The 22,690-nt window shown below is 41.4% G+C and overlaps 1 protein-coding gene across 14 annotated transcripts in view; it reads left to right on the top strand.

Annotated features, from left to right (window-relative positions):
- Nucleotides 1–22,335, top strand: part of SLC24A2 (solute carrier family 24 member 2) — a 165,887-nt gene extending 143,552 nt beyond the window's left edge. For all 14 annotated transcript variants that reach the window (XM_077345171.1, XM_077345172.1, XM_077345170.1 and 11 more), the window contains 6 exons: nucleotides 1,295–1,390; nucleotides 1,997–2,100; nucleotides 9,863–9,991; nucleotides 12,228–12,317; nucleotides 15,003–15,169; nucleotides 15,843–22,335. In XM_077345171.1, the coding sequence (XP_077201286.1) occupies nucleotides 1,295–1,390; nucleotides 1,997–2,100; nucleotides 9,863–9,991; nucleotides 12,228–12,317; nucleotides 15,003–15,169; nucleotides 15,843–16,092 (836 nt within the window). In that variant the 3' untranslated portion in view covers nucleotides 16,093–22,335. The remainder of the gene's footprint in view (nucleotides 1–1,294; nucleotides 1,391–1,996; nucleotides 2,101–9,862; nucleotides 9,992–12,227; nucleotides 12,318–15,002; nucleotides 15,170–15,842) is intronic.
- The last annotated feature ends 355 nt before the right edge of the window (nucleotides 22,336–22,690 follow it).

The following is a 22,690-nucleotide window of genomic DNA, read 5'->3' as shown; positions in this document are numbered from 1 at the left end:
CAGATAGAATTATGTGCTAGTACATTTTGGGAGCAAAAACAACAGCCTCAACAGCTGCAAGAAACAACAATCTTCCAACCACCGCCATGAGACCTTGAAGCCTAGCTGTAGGATCAGATTATAAAATCTGATTTGTTCTAACTCGAACAAGCTACTTTGCAAATATCTGCCAGTAGTCATTAAAAACAGCTATGACATCTTCACAGTATGTTGGTTGGTATGCAACCCCCACCCTCCTGTATCATATACGCTCCCAATTATGCTCCCAATGCAAGGATCGGAATATGGGATTAAAGCTGATGATGACCAAACTATTCTTCATTCATTCTTTCTTCATCTCTCTTCTTAGCATCAGATGTTTAAGTAGCCTCTTTCCTTTCTTGAAATTTAAAATTTGTCCAGCCAGTGAGCTGCTGTTATTCATTATCTTGCCTTAAATACTCCTGTTTTCAAGTTTTGCGGTACGTACCAAATACATTTTTCTGTGTAAATCCTACCTGCAAGTGTTCTTCTTCTTCTTCTTCTTTTTTTTAACCCTGAAGCTCCCAAACTAATTGTAAAATAGCCCATCTTCTGGATGGGTGCATGTTCCAGCTTGCAGTTGTGTTGGTGTCTGTCATATTCTTTGATGTCTTTTTTTGTAAGATGGTTGTGCAAGTTTCATGCTTTCCTACATGGGTTCTCCTGTTTCCAGTGTGCAGTGAGTATTAACCCCCAGCTCCTTCAGCACTCCATAATCATTCCAGTAGACACTGATGAAATAATCTAAGCCACAGTAAATTTAATTTTATATTGGTGGGGTTTGGTAAGAACTTGTCTTTCCTCAAAATGTTGAGCTGCTTATTATACTTGAGCTTTATTGCTGCCTCATTATCTCTACTAGTAACCATATGCAATTAGTACATTTGTTAGCATTTAGCACACTATTGATAGGTTGAAATCCTATGCATATGTACCTGTAAATAAGGATTCAGCTACTATAAATTAATGCACCAGGGCTCTTAAGACAAAAGTGGGGAAACTATAGCAGCTGTTCTATTCGTATAAGTGTTGGTACCAATAGTGATAAGTTGATACAGTTAGTTGAACCTTGATGTGTACGTGCTTCCTTTGTGCACAGCACCTTCTGACAACACACACATATTTAGCTAGACAAATCTTTTTGTATATCTTGAGAATGGAAGAATTCCGTAAGTCTGATTTTTCACTGTGTAGATTTAAAATTTTAGGTAATAGTCAAGAAATCTACAACATCAAATAGTCATACTTTAAGAAATGTGTTCTTTTCTTTCAGGAAAGTTCAGAGAAAGAGCATCAATTCTCCATAAGATGACTAAAAAGTGCCAGGTGGAGGAGGATGAAAAGGTGACTGGAAGTACTAATCGTGTTGGTAGGTACAGGAGTATTGTAATTTTTTACATATGGAATAGATCTTTAAGAGTTTGTTTTCTGATATGTTAGGACATGCTTACACAGCATGTTATAAGATACTGCATGACTATCTCCCCAAATGGCCCTTTTTAATGTAAATTTCAAGATTAAAAAAATATGGTGAAGAATTTGTGAAAATTGGCTCTGTACCTTAAAAAAGACACGAGGTGGTTGGTGGGGGAGACCCTGCCTGCTCCCATACAGGCAAGGCCAGCTGCTCTCTGGACAGCCATGTAAATCAGATGTGAGGAATGCATTTCTAGCTTTATTGTGAAGCCACTTCATTTCTTGTTTGTGTCATAAAAACTTCAGACTTCCTCACCAATGGAAATGCCCAGCAGCAGGACCTAGCCTGCTTCCCACCCTTTCCCAGTACCTTCTGAAGATGTTATGAACATTCTACATTCCAACTGGTCTCACCCAAAGATTCTTCAGCATTTATATTTGGATTGTGTTCATGTGACACTGATTTGAAAAAAAAAGAACTGATTCAGTATTTCTTCTCCAAGACTTATGTATGGATGTGGTAAACAATATTCTTTTTTATTTATGGATTGCCTTTCAGAAAAAATTGAACCGGCCAACAACACCAAAGTTGAAGTAGAAGTGACACCTCCAAATGATGCTGCAGAACCATTGCAAAATGGAAGCGCATTTCCAGCAGATGAGGTTACTGTTATTTTCTCTGCTTTCTTCCCAACCATTCAAAGTACTTATGCTTCCTTCTGTGCAATATAGAAAGTACCCCACTGACCCATTATGCACAGCAGCAGCCACGCTGGGCTGCTGCTGGGCACTGTGCCAGGGCAGCTTGCCCTTGTGGTTCCCATGTACTCACAGGGGAAGGAATCCCCCAAAACAAGGGCTGCCTCAGCGTAGCGCACACACGCACACAAAACACCTGGAAAGCCCGACACACTGCCTGGAGGCAGCAACAGCAAGTGGGAGAGCGGGAGGGAGCGGAGGGAATGAGGCCCCCAATGCACAATGGCGGGGAGCAGCATGCCGCTCTCCCACCAAGATGGGGGTGGGGGGAATCCCTGATCAGCTCTGTGACTCCACAGAGCTGACAGGGGCATGCAGTGTCCCTCCATAGGCTGAGGAAAGGGCCGAGCCAAAAGGCCCGGCTCTTCCATTTATCCACGGGGCTGGGCTGACCCAGCCCCTGCAGGCACTCGTAGCATCCCAGGGAATGGGGAAGATTCCATGTTCCCTTGTCGCAGGTCTTCCGGGGCGCTTTGCCAGGCTAGGGCTGGGATGGCGGCAGTGGGGTGTATAATCGGGGCTGCCTTGCTGCCACCATCCCAGATTTCCAGCTCCTAGCATAATCAGCCACAGAGGGTCCTAACAGAGGGATTATAATAAAATGAAGAATGGTTTGAGGATTCATGTACCACCTCCTCTCACAATACTAGAGCTCCAGGTCAGATAGCAAAGTTGGTTCTCCCTGATCCTAAGTGCCACTTCCCTATTTAACATAAAGAATTCAGAACTGCGATATGTGACAGCTCCTAGTTCAGGTCCTTTTTAAACAAAATGCATGGGGAGGGGCAGACATATTATACATTGAAAAAGTCTGGGCATTTCCTCACATCAGTTAAAAAAAGCGTTATGCCAGCTGAATGGCAAAGTGTCAAATTTTTTCACGCTTCCGAGCCCCTCCTCACCTTTTCTGCTGTGTGTGCCTTTTGCGCGTCTCACCCTCCACAACTGCTACTGGAAATGGCGGGAGAGAGCAATGCGTCATATACATGTTGCGCTTCCGCCTGTCAATCAATGCAGGCAACTAATCCCTCCATATTTTAAAGGTCCTGCAATGCCTGCTAATTTTTTTTAATTCATACTTTATTTATGCATAGAATCATAGATGCATAGTGCTTTTTGAATGCCACCCCTTATGAGATCACGAGTCCTTCTAGACATTTAAAAACTAATATTGTGTCTGATTTTGGAGGGCAGAACTTTCGAGAGGCATGCTTTGTGTCAGAACGTTGGGGGGGAAATCTTTTATTTCTTGCATCGCTTGCACACTTGTACGCCTATTCATCGCTCCAGTAAGTTAGCCATTTTTAAAAAGAAATTCCTGTCCCCGGGACCAAGGGAGAAGAATGTGTGTGTGAGGGCAGAACAAAGCAGGCACCTTTAGCGCAGTTGAGCCTCCATACCTTCCCTCTGCTGGTTGCCCTCTGGTTGCTGTCCGGTAGCAGGTTGGTGAATCCACTTTATGCGATTCCCCAACTAGTGCTTTAACATGGAGGATGTAGCCAGCTGGTTACTGCCCAGATGCTGGATGTTGGTGACACCATATGGAGGGGCCGGAACATGACTATGTAGGGTAAGCATTTAACTACATTTAATGAGTGCTGAAATGCCCTCTGTATTCAAATGTATTCAAATCCTTCAACAAAAGAACGATGTTGCCTTCTTTTGTACTTCCTAAACACCTAGTTGTCTGGCTTTGGAAAGCAGGTAAAGGAAATATGTGGACTTTTGGTCTGGTCCTGTACCGTTCATCTAATGTTCTTATGATTTTTATGGTAAAAAGGTGCTCAGAGTAGTAAGAATGGTGAAAAAAGGCTGGAAGTATAAAGGATGAACTTTTTCTATTAGGGAATCACAAGTTGAAAGGGGGGAAAAACCCTTCACTTGAGTCCTATAGTGGAGATAAGTGTTCTGTTGTTGTGGCTGGGAAAGAATATAAAGAAGCAAGGGCTAAATCTTCCTTGTGCTTTCACATTAGTATCTGTTAACGCCAAGTATCAATAAAGGATCTATCCATCTTTTCTACTGATAAAAAAGGACTTTGAATCCTCTCTGCCTCAAAATGCAGTACTGAAAATCTTTGGACCTGCACGTATAATAGGCATATGAGACAAAAGCTGTGCTAAGGATAGACATTGGGTGAGATTGAATGAAAAAGCTAGATCCAAATCCAAGACGAGACAAAATGCCTTATTCCTAATCAATAGGGCCTGAATTTAGAATAACCCAATTAGAATAAATCTTGTTTGCGAGATGTGGACTGATGTTAGAAGATTTGGCAGTTTTAAAAGTCCTATTAATTTCAGTAGGGTGAAAAAATAAGCATCTGTTCAGCTTTCTCACTGAAATAATTGGATTTTAGAGGGCTTAACTTTGACTGGATTATGCTGTTTGTCTAACCAGGAAGGATTTTTTTTAAGCACAGGAAAACACACAAGGGTCCTCCACTGAACGAATTAATATGGAAGGCTGTCTTTCCTGTAGCTCATACCTCAGAAATTATTCAAGAAGCCTAGGGACTCAAAGAAGCACAATTGCTTCTCATAGAATATTCTATGTGTAATCATTTTGGATTGAGTGTTTTGTTGGGAAATCCTGCAGAGTTAGGAATACTCAACATAGAAAAGCAAAACACTGTAAGGAGTTTATTATTTCAAAGACCTGTAAGAAGAAAATAAGTGATTCAGTGCACATCCATCTAAATAGATTACTTTTGCAAAGCAATGTAAATCTATTCATTTTGTCCAAGGATAATCTCAAAATGTAAAGAAATTTTCCCTGCTTTTACTGTGACTTCTTAATGGTCTGATGATGGCATGTTTTGTGCACCCTTATGTATGCAAGCTAAATGTAGCACTGCCTGATACATTACAGAATATTTACAGAATTACAGAACATTACAGAATTACAGATACATTACTGTGGTATCTGATTTTGCCTGCTAACTGTTCTGTCTTTCCAGCCAAATTTGAACCAGTGCACAAACAGTAAATCAGAAACTTAAAGAGGAACATAAGAGCTTCCATGATCGAAACAACGCAAACCAGTGACAAGGCTAAATGCTTTTTTAAAAGTAAAAAAAAAAATTAGCTGCACAGTGGTATGTAGCTATATTTGGGCACATAGTGTGTGCTGCCACAATACACAGTACATTTTCATTGTATATGTGGACATGCCTCACGGCTTATTCACATTCTATTTAGAGGTCTATATAGATTTAGAAAAATCCTCAGAACTGGAAATTTGATAGTGCTAATATAAAACCTTACTAATCCTAATCCTTCCTAATACATATATAATAAGAACATGAGAAAAATTGGGTGCACTAGGTGAGGCCTTAGCTATGAAGACTACATTAAGTCCTGATGGTTGCCTTCTCTGACAGAAAATAATCTTCCTACCACACATTCCATCTCCATAAATAATAAAAAAGTGATAGTGTCTTGAGCATATGGGGAGCTAACATAATGCTACTTGTGCATGATTCAAATTTTTGACCTGTATAAATAATTATTTTAGAAGTGCACAGTTTTTCCAGAATCGCATGTTCATTTTGCAATAAAGGTTCTGGAAATCTTAAAAGTCATCTTATTCTTTTGGGTTTCTCATGGCAAGCAATCATTTTTCAAATGATGGACAGAGAAAACCTTGGCCATTTCTACATGGAGCGGTAAAATGCAACTGGCTTCCTGCTGGTAAATGCAGGATGGTAATTCTCGCGTTTGCAGCCCACCTCACGGGGAGACCCCTCCCGCATTTTCCCTCTGCCCTATCAGGGCCTTTTTCCTCCTGACGGGGCTGCAAGAAAACAATCTGAACTTCCCCCTCCACTCCTTGGCTTGTAAATCACAGTAAGCCATCAATCACAACACAACAATTCTCTCCTGGACTGAAACTTTCTCTCCCCCCCCCTCCACAGCCCCAAAATTATTTTTAAGGCATTTTGCATTGCTGAGTGGTAATGCCATAACACAGATGCATCTTTAATAAAATCAACATTGCCTCATTGCTATGGAGAAATGGCAGAACGATAAAGCATTCCCCCCCCCCTTTTTGGGGATTTGTAAAATTTTTTTGCACTGTATTTTTGTCTGGGTGGATTTCCGAGACGCTGCATATTATCCCTGGAGCCCAAGCTGCTCACACCCCTGTAGGATCGGCAGAAGGCAGCCAGATCACCCACCCACCCTTCTTTCCCAGCTCATTCCCCACCTCCAGAAGACACAAACGGGACCGTTTTTGCCTGCCCGAATTGTGAGAAGGCTGGACAGGTATATGAAGCCCAAAAACACATTTTGTGCTAATGGTAGGCTTTAAAACAGAGAGCACACTTGGCTGAATGATCAGGAGAAAGCTGCTGGATCACCCCCCCCCCCTTTCCCAGTTCATTTCCCACCTCCAGAAAACAAAAACAAGGCTGTGTTTTGCTTGCCTGATCCTAAGAAGGCTGCGGACACTTTAAAGAAGATTTTATTTCACCTTTGTCAATGTAGGTTGATGGTCCCACTGCAACACGGACCATGTCATAAAAATAAAATTACTCAAAGCAGGAAATGGAGAGGGGAGGGCAGGTGCAATGGCCGGACAAAGCTGCTGAGACTATCGCACATTTTCCCCTTCATACAGTCTTAACCTTGGTGGCTCACTGGTGGCTCCCCAGTGGACATGAGCTACATGTAAGTCACTTCATACAAATTAATTTGCTAGAAAACCACTCTGTGTAGAGAGCACACAATTAAAAAAAACACACAATTGGATCAGCCCAAGAAAACATGAAATGCTTACATTCTTTTATTTAATGTTACACTTAAGAAATAATATTGTGTTTGCAATTTATTTACAGAGCATGGAAATACACTGGTGGAGAGAGAGCACTTAAATAATTCCATTGCATTTAGTGGAGCTTACTTCTAGTAGGTACACACAGAATTCACATTCTGCATGTTGTGAAATTAGGATTGTCAAACCAATTAAAAACACTTGGTTGATTAATCATCTCCCTTTTAACCAGCTGATTAATCTTATCCAACTGAATTTAATAAATATGGTTACAATAAGATGTTTTTTAAGGAAGTGTAAGTTTAATTTATTTTAATAAACAAAAGCTGACACTCAAGTGGTAGATGAAAAGGCCATATTTTATATTATTTTCAGAATAATATAATATATATATATATATATACATAAAGAAAGTTCTTTATATATATAAAGAAAAAAGACCAAAAGGACTATTGGGACTTTCTCATTAAATATTACTTAAACTTGCTTATAGAAAGTCATCCAGAAACATATTATTAAAAATAATATATTTCTGTGGGTAAGCAATTAGGTAAGTTCAGTTGTAATTGTTCTAACCTATGACTATTCTAAAAATAACATTCAATTTCACATGAACATCTCCCACTCAATTGTGATCCTTTTTACCAGTTTCTATGGAAACCTAATCAGAAAAAATTTATATGTGCCTAATATGGCAAAGATAACTTAGAGAAAGAATAGGCACCTGGGATCTAATGAAGGAGCAGCCCGTAGCACACGGTGTTTTCTGTATAATTACTAAACCGCTCGCAAGAGCAATCATGGCTAAGTGAAATTACCTTGATATGCCAAAGGACAACACATTATTAGTTCACTTCAGGAAAAGTTCCCGTATGGTTTTATCTCCCAGCAATTCATGCATGACCTTCTTCACTCAAATACCTAACTATGCGTAGCTGGTCATTCCTCCTATTTTGTGGTGCATCAGGTATTTCATGGAACACAAACAGTGTGGAGTCTGTCTAGAACATGTCACTCTAAATTATGATTGAAAGAAGGGGGGATTATTTCTGGATGGGAGCAGGAGGAAGCCCATAATTGTGAAAGTGGTTTCCACTTTGCAGATTGTGGTTTATAAGGAGTCTTTGTTCGACTATTGCAGAATAACAGTTGGAATCATCTAAGTACTTGGTTTTCAGTCTGCGCTCCAGGAGATATAGCTTATTTGGCTTCATCAATTAGTAGATCAGTAATGTCAAGCAAATTTACCTGAAAGGAGAGCTTATCCTTATCTGCTAATAGTCCTTTGGAATCTGCAGCTGCAGGTGGTGCTGAGCATGTTCTGTCTGGTGATGTGAGACCTAATAAGAACTGTGACCTTTCCAGCCTGATTTGTGATTTTGGGTCAGGTTGTCCTTTTAGTCTTTATTAATTTTCATCACATCTATTTTTATTGTCTTTGAATTAATGCTTGTATTTTATGCATTTTAGTTCAAGATTGTAACAGCCTTTGTCCATAAGCAATGTATTTTATTACTACTACTACTATGCTCCAAATCATTTGCAGTAGTCAGTCTCCCAGCCAGCACATTCCAAGCAGCCAGAGTAGTGGTTAAAAGTGGCACCCTCTAATGTAGAGAACCAGGTTTGATTCCCCACTCCTCTTCCACATGCTCCCAGCCAGGTGACCTTGGGCTACTTGCAGTTAGAGTTGTTCTTACAGAGCACTTTTGTCAGAACTCTTTCAGCCCCACCTACCTCACAGAGCATCTGTTGTGGGGAAAGGAAGGGAAGGCAATTTTAGGCCCCTTAGGAACTCTTTTGGGTAGTGAAAAGCAGGATATAAAAACCAACTTTTCTTAATTTTTAAAAAGGCTCCCTGAGGATCCTCTTTGGGAGAGGAAAAAGATTATTGCACAAAATCTGGCATGTGTGTTTGTCGCTTGGAAGATACTTAGCTCTTTTCTGCAGTTGTGATTTACTGGCGCATTCTTGCCGCATTGACTTCTGGTTGCTGACCCCAATTTTGTGCCTGGCATTCGACATTTGTGGGTTTCTCCAGTGCCATTCAGGAGTCCTTTGCAACTTGCACTTTACACTTCTGTCAGGAGAGCAGGCATTCCTGATTCCTGCCTTGCCTCCTTTCCTTTATTAAAAAAAAAATCCAAGCATGCAAAATGACATGATGTCATAACCCCCCACACTTGCTATTGTGTCTCGCTCTCATCACCAACCTTCCTTCTCCCCCCTCCTTTCCTCCTCTTCTCGTGGGAAAAATGCCAAAGTGCTCCCTTTTCCATGTACTGTGTGGCTCATTCCGCCCCCCCCCCCCCACAAAAAAACCTTTTGGGGGAAAGCCATGGGAGGTTGCTGAATGAAATGAACCTCCATCCTCCCTGCCTGAAACTGACCACAGCTCCCTTTCTGTTTATGAAATTGACAAAGAGTGTTCTGTTGAACATTCAGTCTTGCTGGAGGGGGAGACGGGAGGCGGTGTGTGTATGTTGTGCTTGTGCTTCTATGGAACTGTGTTTTAACACAATCCTGTTCAAAATCTTTAAAAAATACAGTGGGGAGTGGAGGCAAGTGAGCAGAGATACAGCATTGGTCAGATCTCAAACGTCATCATTTTGAGGCAGGAAATAGTGGAGAAAGCCGATGCAACTTTTGAGCTTCCACTTTATGTTACTATGAATTCCCTCCCAGGGGAAGGGGGGAACTTGCATTTTCTCAGGATTCACAAAACACACAGCAAACAGGGAGCGCATTCAGTGCTGTGCCTGAATCAGGAGATTTTAATGTGAAAGTAATTATATTGTGCAGAGAACTTTGTAAAACTTCCTTACACAGTAGTATTGCACCATTTTGCTCCCAAATTAACCTTATTGTATCTATATTTTTTTCCTTATAGGAAGAAGAGGAACCTGATGAGCCACTTAGCCTAGCCTGGCCGGATACCCATCGTAAACGGATCACTTACCTAGTGATTCTTCCTATTGTTTTGCCTTTATGGATTACCCTCCCTGATGTCAGAAATCCTGTGAGTGATGATAAGTAGAGAGTGCCTGTTTTTAAAGAAAAGATCAAACCCACATTTTCCCAAGATGTGTTGAGTTATAGGGTATCTATAAAATGAGTCTATGACTTCACCATCCTCAGCCTCCTGCTAGATAGCTTTTGTGGGGAAATTACCCTACAACAGTTCAGTGGTAAATGTCATTTGGTTTTGGATGTTGGAATCTTGGCTGGCAGACAATAAAGGTAAAGGTAAAGGTATCCCCTGTGCAAGCACTGAGTCATGTCTGACCCTTGGGGTGACGCCCTCTAGCGTTTTCATGGCAGACTCAATACGGGGTGGTTTGCCAGTGCCTTCCCCAGTCATGACCGTTTAGCTATGAATATATTACCATTTACTTTTATAAATATTTAATGGCAACCTATAAAATGCAGTATTAATAGTTCTTTCATGACAGTCCTTCTCGTTGCTTCTTTAGATGTTTATTCTTGGTGCATATGCATAAGAAATCATACTCTCAGGAATTTCTAGATGCCCAGTGGTTTGCGTACCTGCGGGTCTCCTTGTTTGTTTTCCTTAAGCAAACTTTCAAAAATTAATGTTACATGTTGTCCATAATAAAAGCCTACAAAGCATCAAAGTTCCTACTTAGAAGAAAATCCCTTTTAAAATTGTTTTCATGGAATTGGAAAAAATTGCCAGTTCAGTCATGTTCCAGCCCAATGAAATGCACTTGCTCCAACCAGTTTAATATTTCTGTGGATTGCACAAGGTGTTTCAGTTCCATATACATAATATAAAGTCTACACATGGAGCACAACGCAGCCAAGCACGTCCAAGCATCTCCAATGCAATTTCTTAATTCCTACTTCTAAGGACTTTAAGTTCTTTAATCTTTAGCTAGATCATACCCGTAGGTACCCGCAGAGGATTGGCAATGCACAACTCACATACAGTTCAAGGACAGGGACGCAACTGTGAATTGACATTTTGAGGCAAAGAAGGAAAGCTGGATGTTTTAGAAATGGCTTTCCTTGGGAGAGGTGGCATGGGGATGTGGAAAAGAAAAAGAAGCCAGGCAGCCTGATGAATTTGGAGCTAAAGATATGAGGGCCAGGCTACATACTCCTGTTTTTAAAGATCTGGATTTGCATTCCCCAGACCCAACTCATATTCCGCCCTTAGGGGTGGGTGATATATACATGTAATAAATAAATAAATAAATACCACGAAGCCATGCTGCAGTTGTGGGGAATGGCTTCTTAAAAAAGAAGAACATGGTGGCATTTATGTGCAAATATGCTGTGCATCATGCCCCTGATAATATAACAGTGCTATCTGCTCTGCTCACTAGACAACATTAGCTTGCTCCCCCCCTCCCTAAAGAAATCCGCCTGTGATGTTCCTTTTCTTCAAACTTTTTAAAAAGAAAGACCATGGATTGGTAGATAGATAGTTTTCAGAAAGCATTTGTGCACGACTTCTGAAGTCATAGAGTAGGAGTGACTCCAAGTCTGTCATGAAGATGTTGGTATATTGATCTGAAGGTTGTCACCAAATCTGAAGTCATTATGGGTGAGAACAAAATGGCACAGTTTAGTGGCCGAGTCAGCTGTGGTGTGTTAGAAATTAATTACTAACCTTGACATTTTTATTTCTCCAGTGTTTTTGTGGACTACAACTGAACCCAAATGACTGATTACCTTTTTAAGTGAAGAATTATCATACTGCATTATTTGGAAGTTATGACACAGTTTACTAATTTGCTACTAATTTACTTTTGCCTTATATCTGTACTCTTATGATCCTTGTTTCATTGTCTGAGGAAGAGCTTATGCACTCAAAAGCTCATGCCTTGAATAAATTTTTGTTGGTCTCAAAGGTGCCATTGGACTAAACTTTTGTTGTGCTACTTTAGACCAACACGACCACCCACTTGGTTCTTAAGGTTAAGGGGAAAGAACCTTGCTTATAGGCATTGCTTAAAATTAGAGTCTGTCATATACAGATAACAGACAACCAATTGGTGGTCTTTTTCAGCCACAACAAAATGATGTAATGAGTGAGTCACCGTTCATATGTGCCCATACACAGGTGCACTTCATTAGTTTTATGTGGGTTAATGTACAATTCAGGCCAAGAGAACTTATGCATTTAGACCTGAGCACAAGAAAGTTCATGAGCATGGATACTAGACTCAGGAATGAAATATGCATGTATAGGTCCCATCCTTAACTTTTCCCATTCTTTTCTCTTTCAGAAATCAAAGAAATATTTCCCTGTTACATTTTTTGGAGCAATCTCTTGGATTGCAATATTTTCCTATCTAATGGTCTGGTGGGCTCATCAGGTAAATCAGTGGTGCAGACTTATTGTTATGTATTTAACCCTCTTCCTGCTTGCTTGCTTTTAATTGCTGCTTATATATATGTACTAGGGGCCAAGCCTGCTTTAAAAGCAAGCCGGGAGATGGCGGGAGCCCCCCCCCCCCCACTAGCTCTCATGACAGGAGGCTGGGAGGATGGCCAGACGGGTGGGTGCCTGGCATAGAGACCCTGTGGAAAGCAGGAAGAGCCCAGTAAGAGCTAATCAGATGCCTTGTAGTACTTCCTGTCAGCGCACCAGCTCCTTTGAGTGGCCCTCTGGGTGGTCTGCTACCCAGCTACTAATCAGCTGACCCTGCATAGATGCCAAGATCTAATGAGATAAGGCTATCTGGGACTATTCAGATCAGGGGGAAGGTGTTTGTAAGCTACTTTGGGACTCCTTCAGTAGTGAATGTTGGGGTATAAAAATACTGTTCTTCTCTTCTTCTTTACTGCCTCCCAATTTGCTTCCTAGCCCCTTTCAAGATATTTTTTGGTTTGGGAGCTGTTTCACTACTATCACTACTGCCAGAGGGCAAAGAGTTCTTTATTTTGTATGGTGTTCCTTCATAGCTTCTCATTGGTCTTTCTTCCCACTCGTGTATTTCTGTTGTGTTTTAATTTTTATATATTTGCACTAGCCAAAAAGCCTGTTGCAAGCAGGTCTGCAACAGGCGCTAGAGGGGCCCCCTCCCAGGCCCGGCGCCACCCCCGCCCGCGCCATTCTACCTGCTCCTCTTCGTCTCAAGCTGGGCTCCCTTTCTGTCAGGGCAACGGGGGCTCAGCAGGGCTCTCCACCTCTCTGCCGCCCTCCCTGGTGGCAAGCCCCACCATAGGTGACAGGCTGGCCCCGCACATCGCCCCTGTGTGCAGTGCTGCCACAGGGCTGTTGCCTCCAGTGCTGGTGGTTTGGCAGCACAGTGCGCCACGTAGGCGAGGCACAGAGGAGGCGGCAGCCTGGTCCCAGCTGTAGCCTCTGTCGCCCCTCCGCAGCCAGCACATGTATGGCCGTGAGGGCAGGTGAGCTGCATGTGGGTGCCTGGTGGTGGCTGGCCCAATCTGGGGTCACCCAGCTTTGCTGGGCGCTGAGATTGGCCCATATTCCAGGACCAGACAGTCCCAGGCAGACCCAGAGGCTGTTTCTCTTTTATTTATATAGCCAATGGTTAAAGATATGTTCTTAATCTTGTTTTAATGTTCTCCTTGTTCATATCCTTTGGGACCCTAAATAGGGTGGAAAGGTGGTATAAAAATGTTTTAAATGAAAAAACATTAAGAATCTAGCAGATGGGATACAAATATTAAATAAATAAGCAAATAAGGTTTTGTCTCATTTATCCTATGCCAAACTAAGGCACTCCTAGTTCCCGTTTGCATCCTGGCAATCACAAATGGATACAAAAAGAGGGAGCAAGAATGAAAGAACTGGAAGTGAAATGAAAGGAGTTGGCTGGGTATGAAATTATTGTAGCTGAAGAGTTTTGAATTACCTGATGAGCAGAGAAAAAAAGAGAGAGAGGAATTGACAAGTGAAATTGAAAAGAGATCAATAATGGAAGCAGTTGAAGCCTTGCAGCTCAATATCTGTGTATTTGGGCACACAATTGTGAGTTCTGGGAATGAAACTTCAGAGTCCCTCCTAGTACTTTGTTCCCCTTTGTGTCTAGGAGAACAAGAATTAATTATGCAACCATGTCCATCATTGTCTTCGGCTCTATAATTTGTACATATTACAGTTTCTATGGTGCAGAAATTTGGGCAGTTTCTCTCCATATTTGACCTTGGTCTTGGACAAAGATTGTACTGCTAGATGTGCTAGTGCACCTACCCATGGAAAAGTTTTCTTAAAAACCTTGTTGAAAAAGAAACGGCTTAATTGCAAAATAAGTGGCAATGTGGTACATGAGCCTCCTCAAGAGCATTGTGCTGGGAATGGAGGGTATAAATGTTACAAATAAGTGTGAGTAGGTTACCACTTCTATGATGAGCTCATGAATAACTAAGAAGACTAACTTGATTCCTGTTGATAACAGGAATACTTCTGAAAGAATGATACTATTTATTTATTGACTTACTCCATTTATATCCCACCTTTCTTGCCAGTGGCAACTTAAAGCAGCTTATTTGAATGGCATTAAAAGAACGATGAACTTTACAGCAAGTAACCTTCATGACAGAGAGTTTTACAATTCATGCAGGTACAATGATATGGGTTTAGGTCTAATAACAAAACTAGAAACCTTTATCTTTGAGACCTAAGCCACAAAACCATAGATAAAAACTCCATAACCTGCACAAGGAGGGCATGCAAAAGCAGCTTATATCATTCTCCTCTTCTCCATTTTACCCTCACAAGGACCCTGAAAGGTAGGTTATGTTCATAGTGTGAATCTGAACCTGGGTTTCCCAGATCTTAGTCCAGCACTGTGCAGATTTCAGTCAGAATCATGCCCCTGGCTACTAAAGGGTCCAGTTTACATCAGCTAAGATGAATGAGTATGGGCTGTTCCTTCCTCTAGCATTCAGGTTTTCAGGGTACTGATTTCTGTCCCAGCCAGGAAGCCAGCCTTTCCCTGGGCACCAAGAAAAGCTACAGTACAATCCTCCATTTGCTTTACTGTTTCATCAAAGGAATCTTCATTGCACTGCTCTGTATTTTTCCCATTTAGGTTGGCGAGACCATTGGCATCAGTGAAGAAATCATGGGCTTGACCATCTTAGCCGCTGGCACATCTATTCCTGACCTAATTACCAGTGTCATTGTGGCTCGTAAGGGACTGGGCGATATGGCCGTGTCCAGTTCAGTGGGAAGCAACATCTTTGACATCACAGTTGGGTGAGTACTACTTCACAGTATTTCTCTGTACTATCTTGAAAACTTCTCACCAAATAGAAATGAGAAGAGGGGGGGTATATTATATATATACCTTAGCAGTAGGCAGCTGGAAGACCATGAGCCAAATCTGCTTCATTAACATCTGCTACGGCTTACAGTTCACTTATTCTAGCAAGTTGAATGAGCAGACTAAGGCATGGTCTGCAGCAGCCTTAGGGGAAAATGACTAGCCAAACCAGCCTCATTGGATAAGAGACGATGTGGAGATCCCGTATGTTCTCCCTTGATCTCTCAAGGAGGAAACACATGGAATGAAGGATACTGCCTTGCAATGAATTTGGTCCATCATGCTCAGTGTTGCATACTTTCATGGCCTTTCTTAAAAACAGAAGTTATAGATGCAACATATAGAGATCACCATTTTATATCAGTCAGGCCCTCCCAAACTAACCAAGATGATAGAAAAAGAGAAAGGGGGGGGGAGGAGGAGAAAGAAAAAGTAGGGAGGAGAGCAGTGGGTGGGTTGAATGCTGGGGTGTAGTGCAAAGGCTGGCCGAGCTATCTGCTCCACTGCATCCCATGGAATGCAGCTCAGTGAAACTGTGTTGTCATCTAAGGCACACTTTGAATCATCTGCAGTGCCTGCCCTCCTAATAGCATTTCTTCCCAACAGCCTTCCTCTCCCGTGGTTAATGTTCGCCTCGTTTAACAACTTTGTCCCCGTGAAGGTGAGCAGCAATGGGCTCTTCTGCGCTATCGTCCTCCTCTTCATCATGCTGCTCTTCGTCATCATCTCTATTGCATTCAGCAAGTGGAAAATGAACAAAATCCTTGGTTTCACCATGTTCGGGCTTTACTTTGTGTTCCTGATTGTCAGTGTCCTTCTGGAAGACAGGATCATCATGTGTCCTGTGACCATCTAATTGGGAGGTGGCGCTGTTCTTGAACAGCAGCAGAAAAAGCATGCACCAACAACCCCAAATTAGAAATAAACAAGAAATGCAATACAAAGCTGCATCTTTAGAAACCTCTAATTTAAAACAGGAGAGAAAAGTGACTGGGGTCACATTTGGACAAGCTCAACAGATATGTTCACCACCAGTGAACAAGCAGTTGTGTGCAAACTAAGTCCCGAGTGGAAAGGTGCCAGTACTTATTGCTTGAAGGTAGTGTGCATGTGTTGTATAACAGTAAGCTTTTCTATATGCTACATGTAAGATCTGTCTCCATATACCTTTCTCTCTTTCAGTATTAATGTAAACATGCTACACAAAGAGAGCAATATATATCTATATCTATATAAATACACAAGAAAGTGATAATATCCATTTTCTGGAGACACAAATCCTCCTAGTTGGGATTTTATCTCTCTGTGACACCCAACAGAAGGCATTGCCTGAGAGCATTGGCATGAACTGAATGGCAGAGAATGCTGTGGTGAATCAGTCAAGTGCAGATTGGCCATGATGTGGACAACCCACTGGAGGTTTGGAGAAGTGCACATTTTAAAAAATAGGATGTTACCACCTGTTTTGGTTCTTCACAGTGTCAGAGACAGAGAGCCAAGTGAGATGATAGCGTGTAAGGGGCCAGTTTCCTGTTTTCCAAAAAGGATGGAGTCCAAAATGCTGGCAGGTCCTGTGTTCTTTCAAGGTTTAAGCCCTGTTCCCAGATGGTATGCTCATCACCACATTTACTGCCACACCTGGTGATGATATGCACATTTGGAAGCCATCACCCGTCAACTATCACAGGCATAGTTTGCCTCAGATATAGTATTTTTTAAATGGAGATACTTCATAATCGAACAGAAAATTTTGGGTACTGTTTTAGATCAGAATACAAAAGCACACGCTCAGCTCAGCTGATGAGTAATGATGTCCAGACATTAGCTGGTGAAGAAGGACCTATGGGATGGTCACAGGTAAAACTGAGGATTTGTAAATTCTATCATCATCTCAGCATTTAAGTAGAGAAAACATCTATAAGAAAATACTTTTAAAAATATTGTAGCATTGCTGTAACAGTATTAAAGTCAAGTGCTATGTCCATTAGTGCATTTGCCTTGTAATATGGGGGTGGGGAGGAAGCTGAATTGGCTTCTGCATAGCTTTTAAAGTAGATTTTCAAAACGGTCACATGAGAGAGACATGAGCATAGGATACATTTCAGAAATCATTTTCTTTTGTTACCTTGCAACACGAAGCTTCCGTGTGATCCCAGGCTTGCTTCCTTTGTTTTGAGAATAGCTTTTGGAAAGGTGAAATTTGTTCCTAGGGAAATGAAAAAACTGCTTTCCCCCCAAAAAAACCAAAATTCCTGAAATTTCTGCTAAACGTAGCTCTGATTTGCTGATTAAAATAAAAATAAAGCTCCATCCCACTCCTTTAGGTGACCCAGGGAGCAGCTTCAATATCAAAGGAGAAGTGACAACAGAGGTTTCATGTTTGCTAGAACTCAGCATTAAATAGAGCAGCTGAGAAAGAAAACGAGCTTTCTTTGACATTTACCTTGTCAATGTCATTTCTAAGTGACACATTATCTGTTACCACATAGCAGTTGAGCTTATAATTGATTTAATGGAAATTTTATACTTGGAACTATATAGAGGAAGTTTTGAGACATTTGGTTTCCTGACTGCTTTACACCTGTGGTGTTATTCTGCACTCTACTTTTTCTTCTCCTTGGAGATCCCTGGCCTGAGGGAAGTTCACCTGGCCTCAACCAGGGCCTTTTCGGTCTTGGCCCCAACCTGGTGGAATGAGCTCCCAGGAGAGCTGAGAGCCCTGTTGAACTTTCTCAGTTCTGCAAGGCCTGCAAAATGGAGCTCTTCTGCCAAGTCTTTTGTTGAGGCCAGTGCAGTTAGATCCTCCCTAAGCTCGCCAGATTGTCAGGCTACCTCTGTTGTCCCCACTGAGGCATTGCCAAGAAGCCAGTGGAGCTGGGGGAGGGCGTATTTATCACCACCAAGGGTGGGTTTTTACTGGGTTTTATTGTTTTTAGAGGGGTTTTATTGTGGGCTGTTGCTGTTACCTCCCACAAGCCACACTGTGGGAGTGGTGGACTATAAATGGAATTATAAATAAATTTACTGGGAGAGTTCCCGGTGGACTGATATCTTGGATGCTTGACTTAGGCCCTTCAGCATCTAAATGGTGGCAGTTCAATGATGCATCCATCCCCTTGCACTACCACCATTTGGAGGCAATAAATCACCTCATGCCTGTTGGCAGCAGCACTTGCCAAGGGTGAGTTGAATGGCTCTTGCAGGGCTAGCACATCTTGACTTCCTGTCAGCAACTGTAGCAAAGGTATGCTTGAGAGAAGATGTGGACAATGCTTTCTGAATTCTCAAGATCCAGAAGGGTGGCCAGAAGACTTCAGTTTCTCCTTACTTATTTCAGTGATTAACAAACCCAGAACATTTTTTTAAAGAACCCCCAGTGTAAAATATGTATGGTTTGTTCATAGGGCTGGAGTCTGCTTTTCTTAGTGCTGAACTTCCAGTTCAACCAAACTTTGATTTAATTTCACCCCTTTATACATCAGAATACCCTCAGCCCTGACAGTATTTGGAAGCCTGCTTAATGTAGTCAGTTCCATGTTACGTCTCATTGCAACTGAGCCAGGACTTTCTGGATTCATTAACTGGGTTGGTGGGGTTGGAGAAAACATTAATATTTGTAAGGTAGGCTTGTTTGAAGACTGATATGCTTTCGATCACTTTGTCCTCAGCTGAGAGCCGTCCTCTTAGAAGTTTCTGTTCTTTAATAAACAAGATTTCATAAAGGGGCACTTTGGACATATTAAGCCTGATTGGATTTCACTTCACTGCTATCATGCACCAGTGAGGTCCTTGCATCAGTGAGGTTTAAGTGGTGTGCAGCTCTTTGATATCTTTCTCTGCAGAAGAACATTTCAGGCTGTGCAGGAGCTAAAAATAAATGCCACCAGAGTGCTTCATTTCCAGCTGGTTAAAGCTGGTGAAGTTTCCTAAGAGAGCTGAGAATGGGAGTGTGATTTTCCTTATATATAAAAGGGGGGGTGAGTGTGGGGAGAGAAATCCTGTCCAACACTTCAAAGGCTGTGGCAGAAATGTAGTGGTTTTGAACTGAATTTAAGATACATGAATGTTGGGTACACACACAGAGAGACATACATCGATGGCATTTTTAAAAAGCTATAAGAGCTGGGTTTTAATTTAAAATGTTTCCTTTCCAGCCCTTCTGTCTCCATGAGGCACTCAATAGAGCTAACTGCATTTTTAAAAACATCAATATGGGTCAAGAAACAAAAATTAAACCAAAAAAACACAACATTCAGTCAGTCAGAGTACCTTTATTGGCATAAAAAAGCACAAAATAAAACAATAGATCAAAATAATGGAATAAACCAGCTAGAAGAACCAAAAGGAAAGATGGAGTATAAATAAGTATTCTAATAAGAAAAGAATATTGGACTCAAAACACCATCATTTAGCAGTCTACCTGATGTCGCTCTTCAAAGACTCTCTTATACCCATGAGCTAATTCTATGAACTAAAGGAGACTGAAATGGCCATATGGGCTCACCTGGAAGCCACTGTATTTTTACTGCACTTTTGTCCATGTTATTTTAAAAACTCCACCCCTTTCCTTTTATGCCCCACATTTCAGTCAGGCATGAATATTTTATTTCTTTGTTCATAAGTGAGTGTAAATAGGTTATCTTTTTTATGGTTGTTCTAGTAATCTGTAGTTGTAGTCAATGATCTAAGTAGGGATACTATCAAAACACTGGAATTGGGAGGAATGAGACTTTTCTGACCCTCTGCCTGCCTGAAACCACACACCCCATATTATCACTGGAACAAAACAGCAGTTCTTTGGAAGCCATCAGGATGAGACCTGCCTGTACCTGACCTGATTTTAGACACTGGGTGAAGGAAGGTTCTAACATTGGGAATCCTATGATTCTTTAAAGCCACGGCTCTGTGGGTGTGTCTGCTTAAGAAAAATGTCCTCCAGAGATCTGTGGCTCTTTGGTGGTGGCTCCTTGGCAGCCCCAAACAGGGCCACCGAAGCTTCCCAGCCATGGTTGCCCAGCCTGGGCAATAGGGGCAGATTAAATATGTGAAGGACAGGAGAAGGAGGAGGTAAAATAGACAAAGGGGAAGGCTGCTGAAGATGGAGAAGAGAAAGACTGGTGGGAGAAACAGAACAGGAAAGATATGTGAGTGGGAGAAAAGGAAAAGGGGGGCTGTCAGGCAGATCGCACGAGGGAAAGCAAGAGGGAGGAGAGAAACGAAATACATACACACACACATATGTGAGTCCTCACGGGTCCCCCACTTGAAGAAGAGTTGGTTTTCATATCTTGCTTTTCACTGCCCAAAGAAGTCCCAGGGCCGTTTACAATCACCTTCCCTTCCTCTTCCCACCACAGACATCCTATGAGATAGGCAAGGCTAAGAGAACTCTGGAAGAACTGCTCTGTGAGAACAGCTCTAACAGGACTGTGACTAGTCCAAGGTCACACAGCCGGCCGCATGTGGAGTAGTGCGGAATCAAACTTGGCTCTCCCAATCAGAAGCCACCACTCTAAATCACCACACTATGCTGGCTCATTTGTATGTACATGTACAAACGGAGTCTTAGAATTGCTGCACTAAAATAAAATTAGACCCTTGTTTCAGAATATAACATTTATTCTCAGCACTGCCCATGTCCATTATTCAGCACTATATTTGTCTTCCGTGTAATGCATGCTTTAAAAAGAATAATCTCAACAGGCAGAGTGTTGTAAAAGTGCAGACCAATCTAGTGTTCAGTAGAAAATGCTGGGAGACAAAGTTGAGCATCAAATTGATGATGAAGATAAAAGGTGTATTATACCTGTCTTTCAGATTTATCTGGAATTTCAGTAAGTACAGCTGGAGATGACTGCTGCCCAATTAAATCTTTAAAAGGTGCCATAAACTTTCCAATCTTCCTTCCCCTTCCACCTCCAATCCCATCTGGGCAGGACCTACCATCCCAAGCATCCCCATTTCCCTGGATTTAGGCCAGCTTCATCCCTTTAACTCTCACAAAGAGAATGCTGTTTTGATTTTAGGAACTACTGTGTTGGATTAGAGCAAGGGTCTGGTACTCTGTTTCCAACAGCGTCCAAAAAGTACTCTCAAATAATGCAGTTTTATTACTAGGTGAATAAAACCATTCACAATAATAAACTGAGCCTCTTCACAACACAGTGAAGAAGTACAAGGACAGCCCAAAGTGAGTATTGAAAGGGCTTTGGGGATTGTATCTAGTCATTGTGGGATCACTGTATTTTACAAGGATATATAGGATACCAACTGAAGTCAGTAAACTCAATCCTACTTCTAAGAACAAATAGGTTACAGCCAGAAGGCTTTCCATTATGATGAGTAACAAACATACTAGGCCAATAAACATTTGAAAGATCAGCCATGAATTTTGAAAATGTTGATAAAGAATTATAAATGACAATCAGATATTATTTTTTTACCAGAGTAATTTTTAAAACTCAAGAGAGTCCAATGCCCTTGATTCCCTTAATTGCTAAAATAGAGCTTATTATTTTTTTAAAAGAAGAAAACTTATGCACTTCCCAGATACTTTATTTTTGTGTATTTATTGATTGTCTATTGAATGAAAATGGGGTAACTAAAATCAGTATATTCTGCAAACACAAATTTGTATATAGTATGAAAGCTATGTTTGTTTGTACATAGGTGTCTCAGAAACAATCTTTTGAATGTATTTCTTCACTATAAGCATGGGATTTTAATTGTATTGTGTATTCTTTCCCAGATATTTCCTTGTATTTCTGTTAGCTACTTCTCCTTATAAGTCACTCTATGTAATTTAAATCTTCTAAGTGTAAAAATAAACTACATTTTTAAAAGGGAAAAACCTAAAAAAAAAAAGAGAGAGAGAGAGAGAGAGAGAGAGACCTTGTTCTTCTTTGTTCGGTTCCAGGCAATTATTGTTTGTTTTGCTTAATTTACTCAATGTGTTATGTGAGAGTGGGCTATGTATTTAAGCACTTCTGAGGATCCCTGAAACAGTCTATCTATATCATGGAATGCTTGCTTGTCTATCAAATTATTACACACTACCATTAAATGGTCATACAGATCCTGCTTGAAGCCACAGAGATCAGCTACAGGCACAAAGTTATAATTTCACCTTTCCTGCCACAATCCAAAGGCTAGTTCACATTAACTGGAGTGTGTACACTGTGCCACACATTCTCTCCATGATTCTTCAAGACTTGGCTAACACCCATTGATCCATAATATGTCTTTCACAGATTTCCCCTTGTCTCCACACAGCAGCTTCCAGCTGCGGCAGACGTTTCCTTCTATCGTAGCACTTAAGCCTTGAGGAATGCTTACAAAATATGATGACTAGAAACTTTCAGGCATGAATTGGACATTGTACTACAATTACTGACAACAACCCAGAACAACCCAGGGTGGCCTCTTCAAAGGCAGCCCCATATTTCTTATAGCGT

The sequence above is a fragment of the Paroedura picta genome, chromosome 7 (assembly GCF_049243985.1).
Source record: "Paroedura picta isolate Pp20150507F chromosome 7, Ppicta_v3.0, whole genome shotgun sequence".
Classification (NCBI taxonomy): Eukaryota; Metazoa; Chordata; class Lepidosauria; order Squamata; family Gekkonidae; genus Paroedura; species Paroedura picta.
Note: the sequence above shows the minus strand (reverse complement) of the source record. Positions and strands in the feature narration are given on the sequence as shown.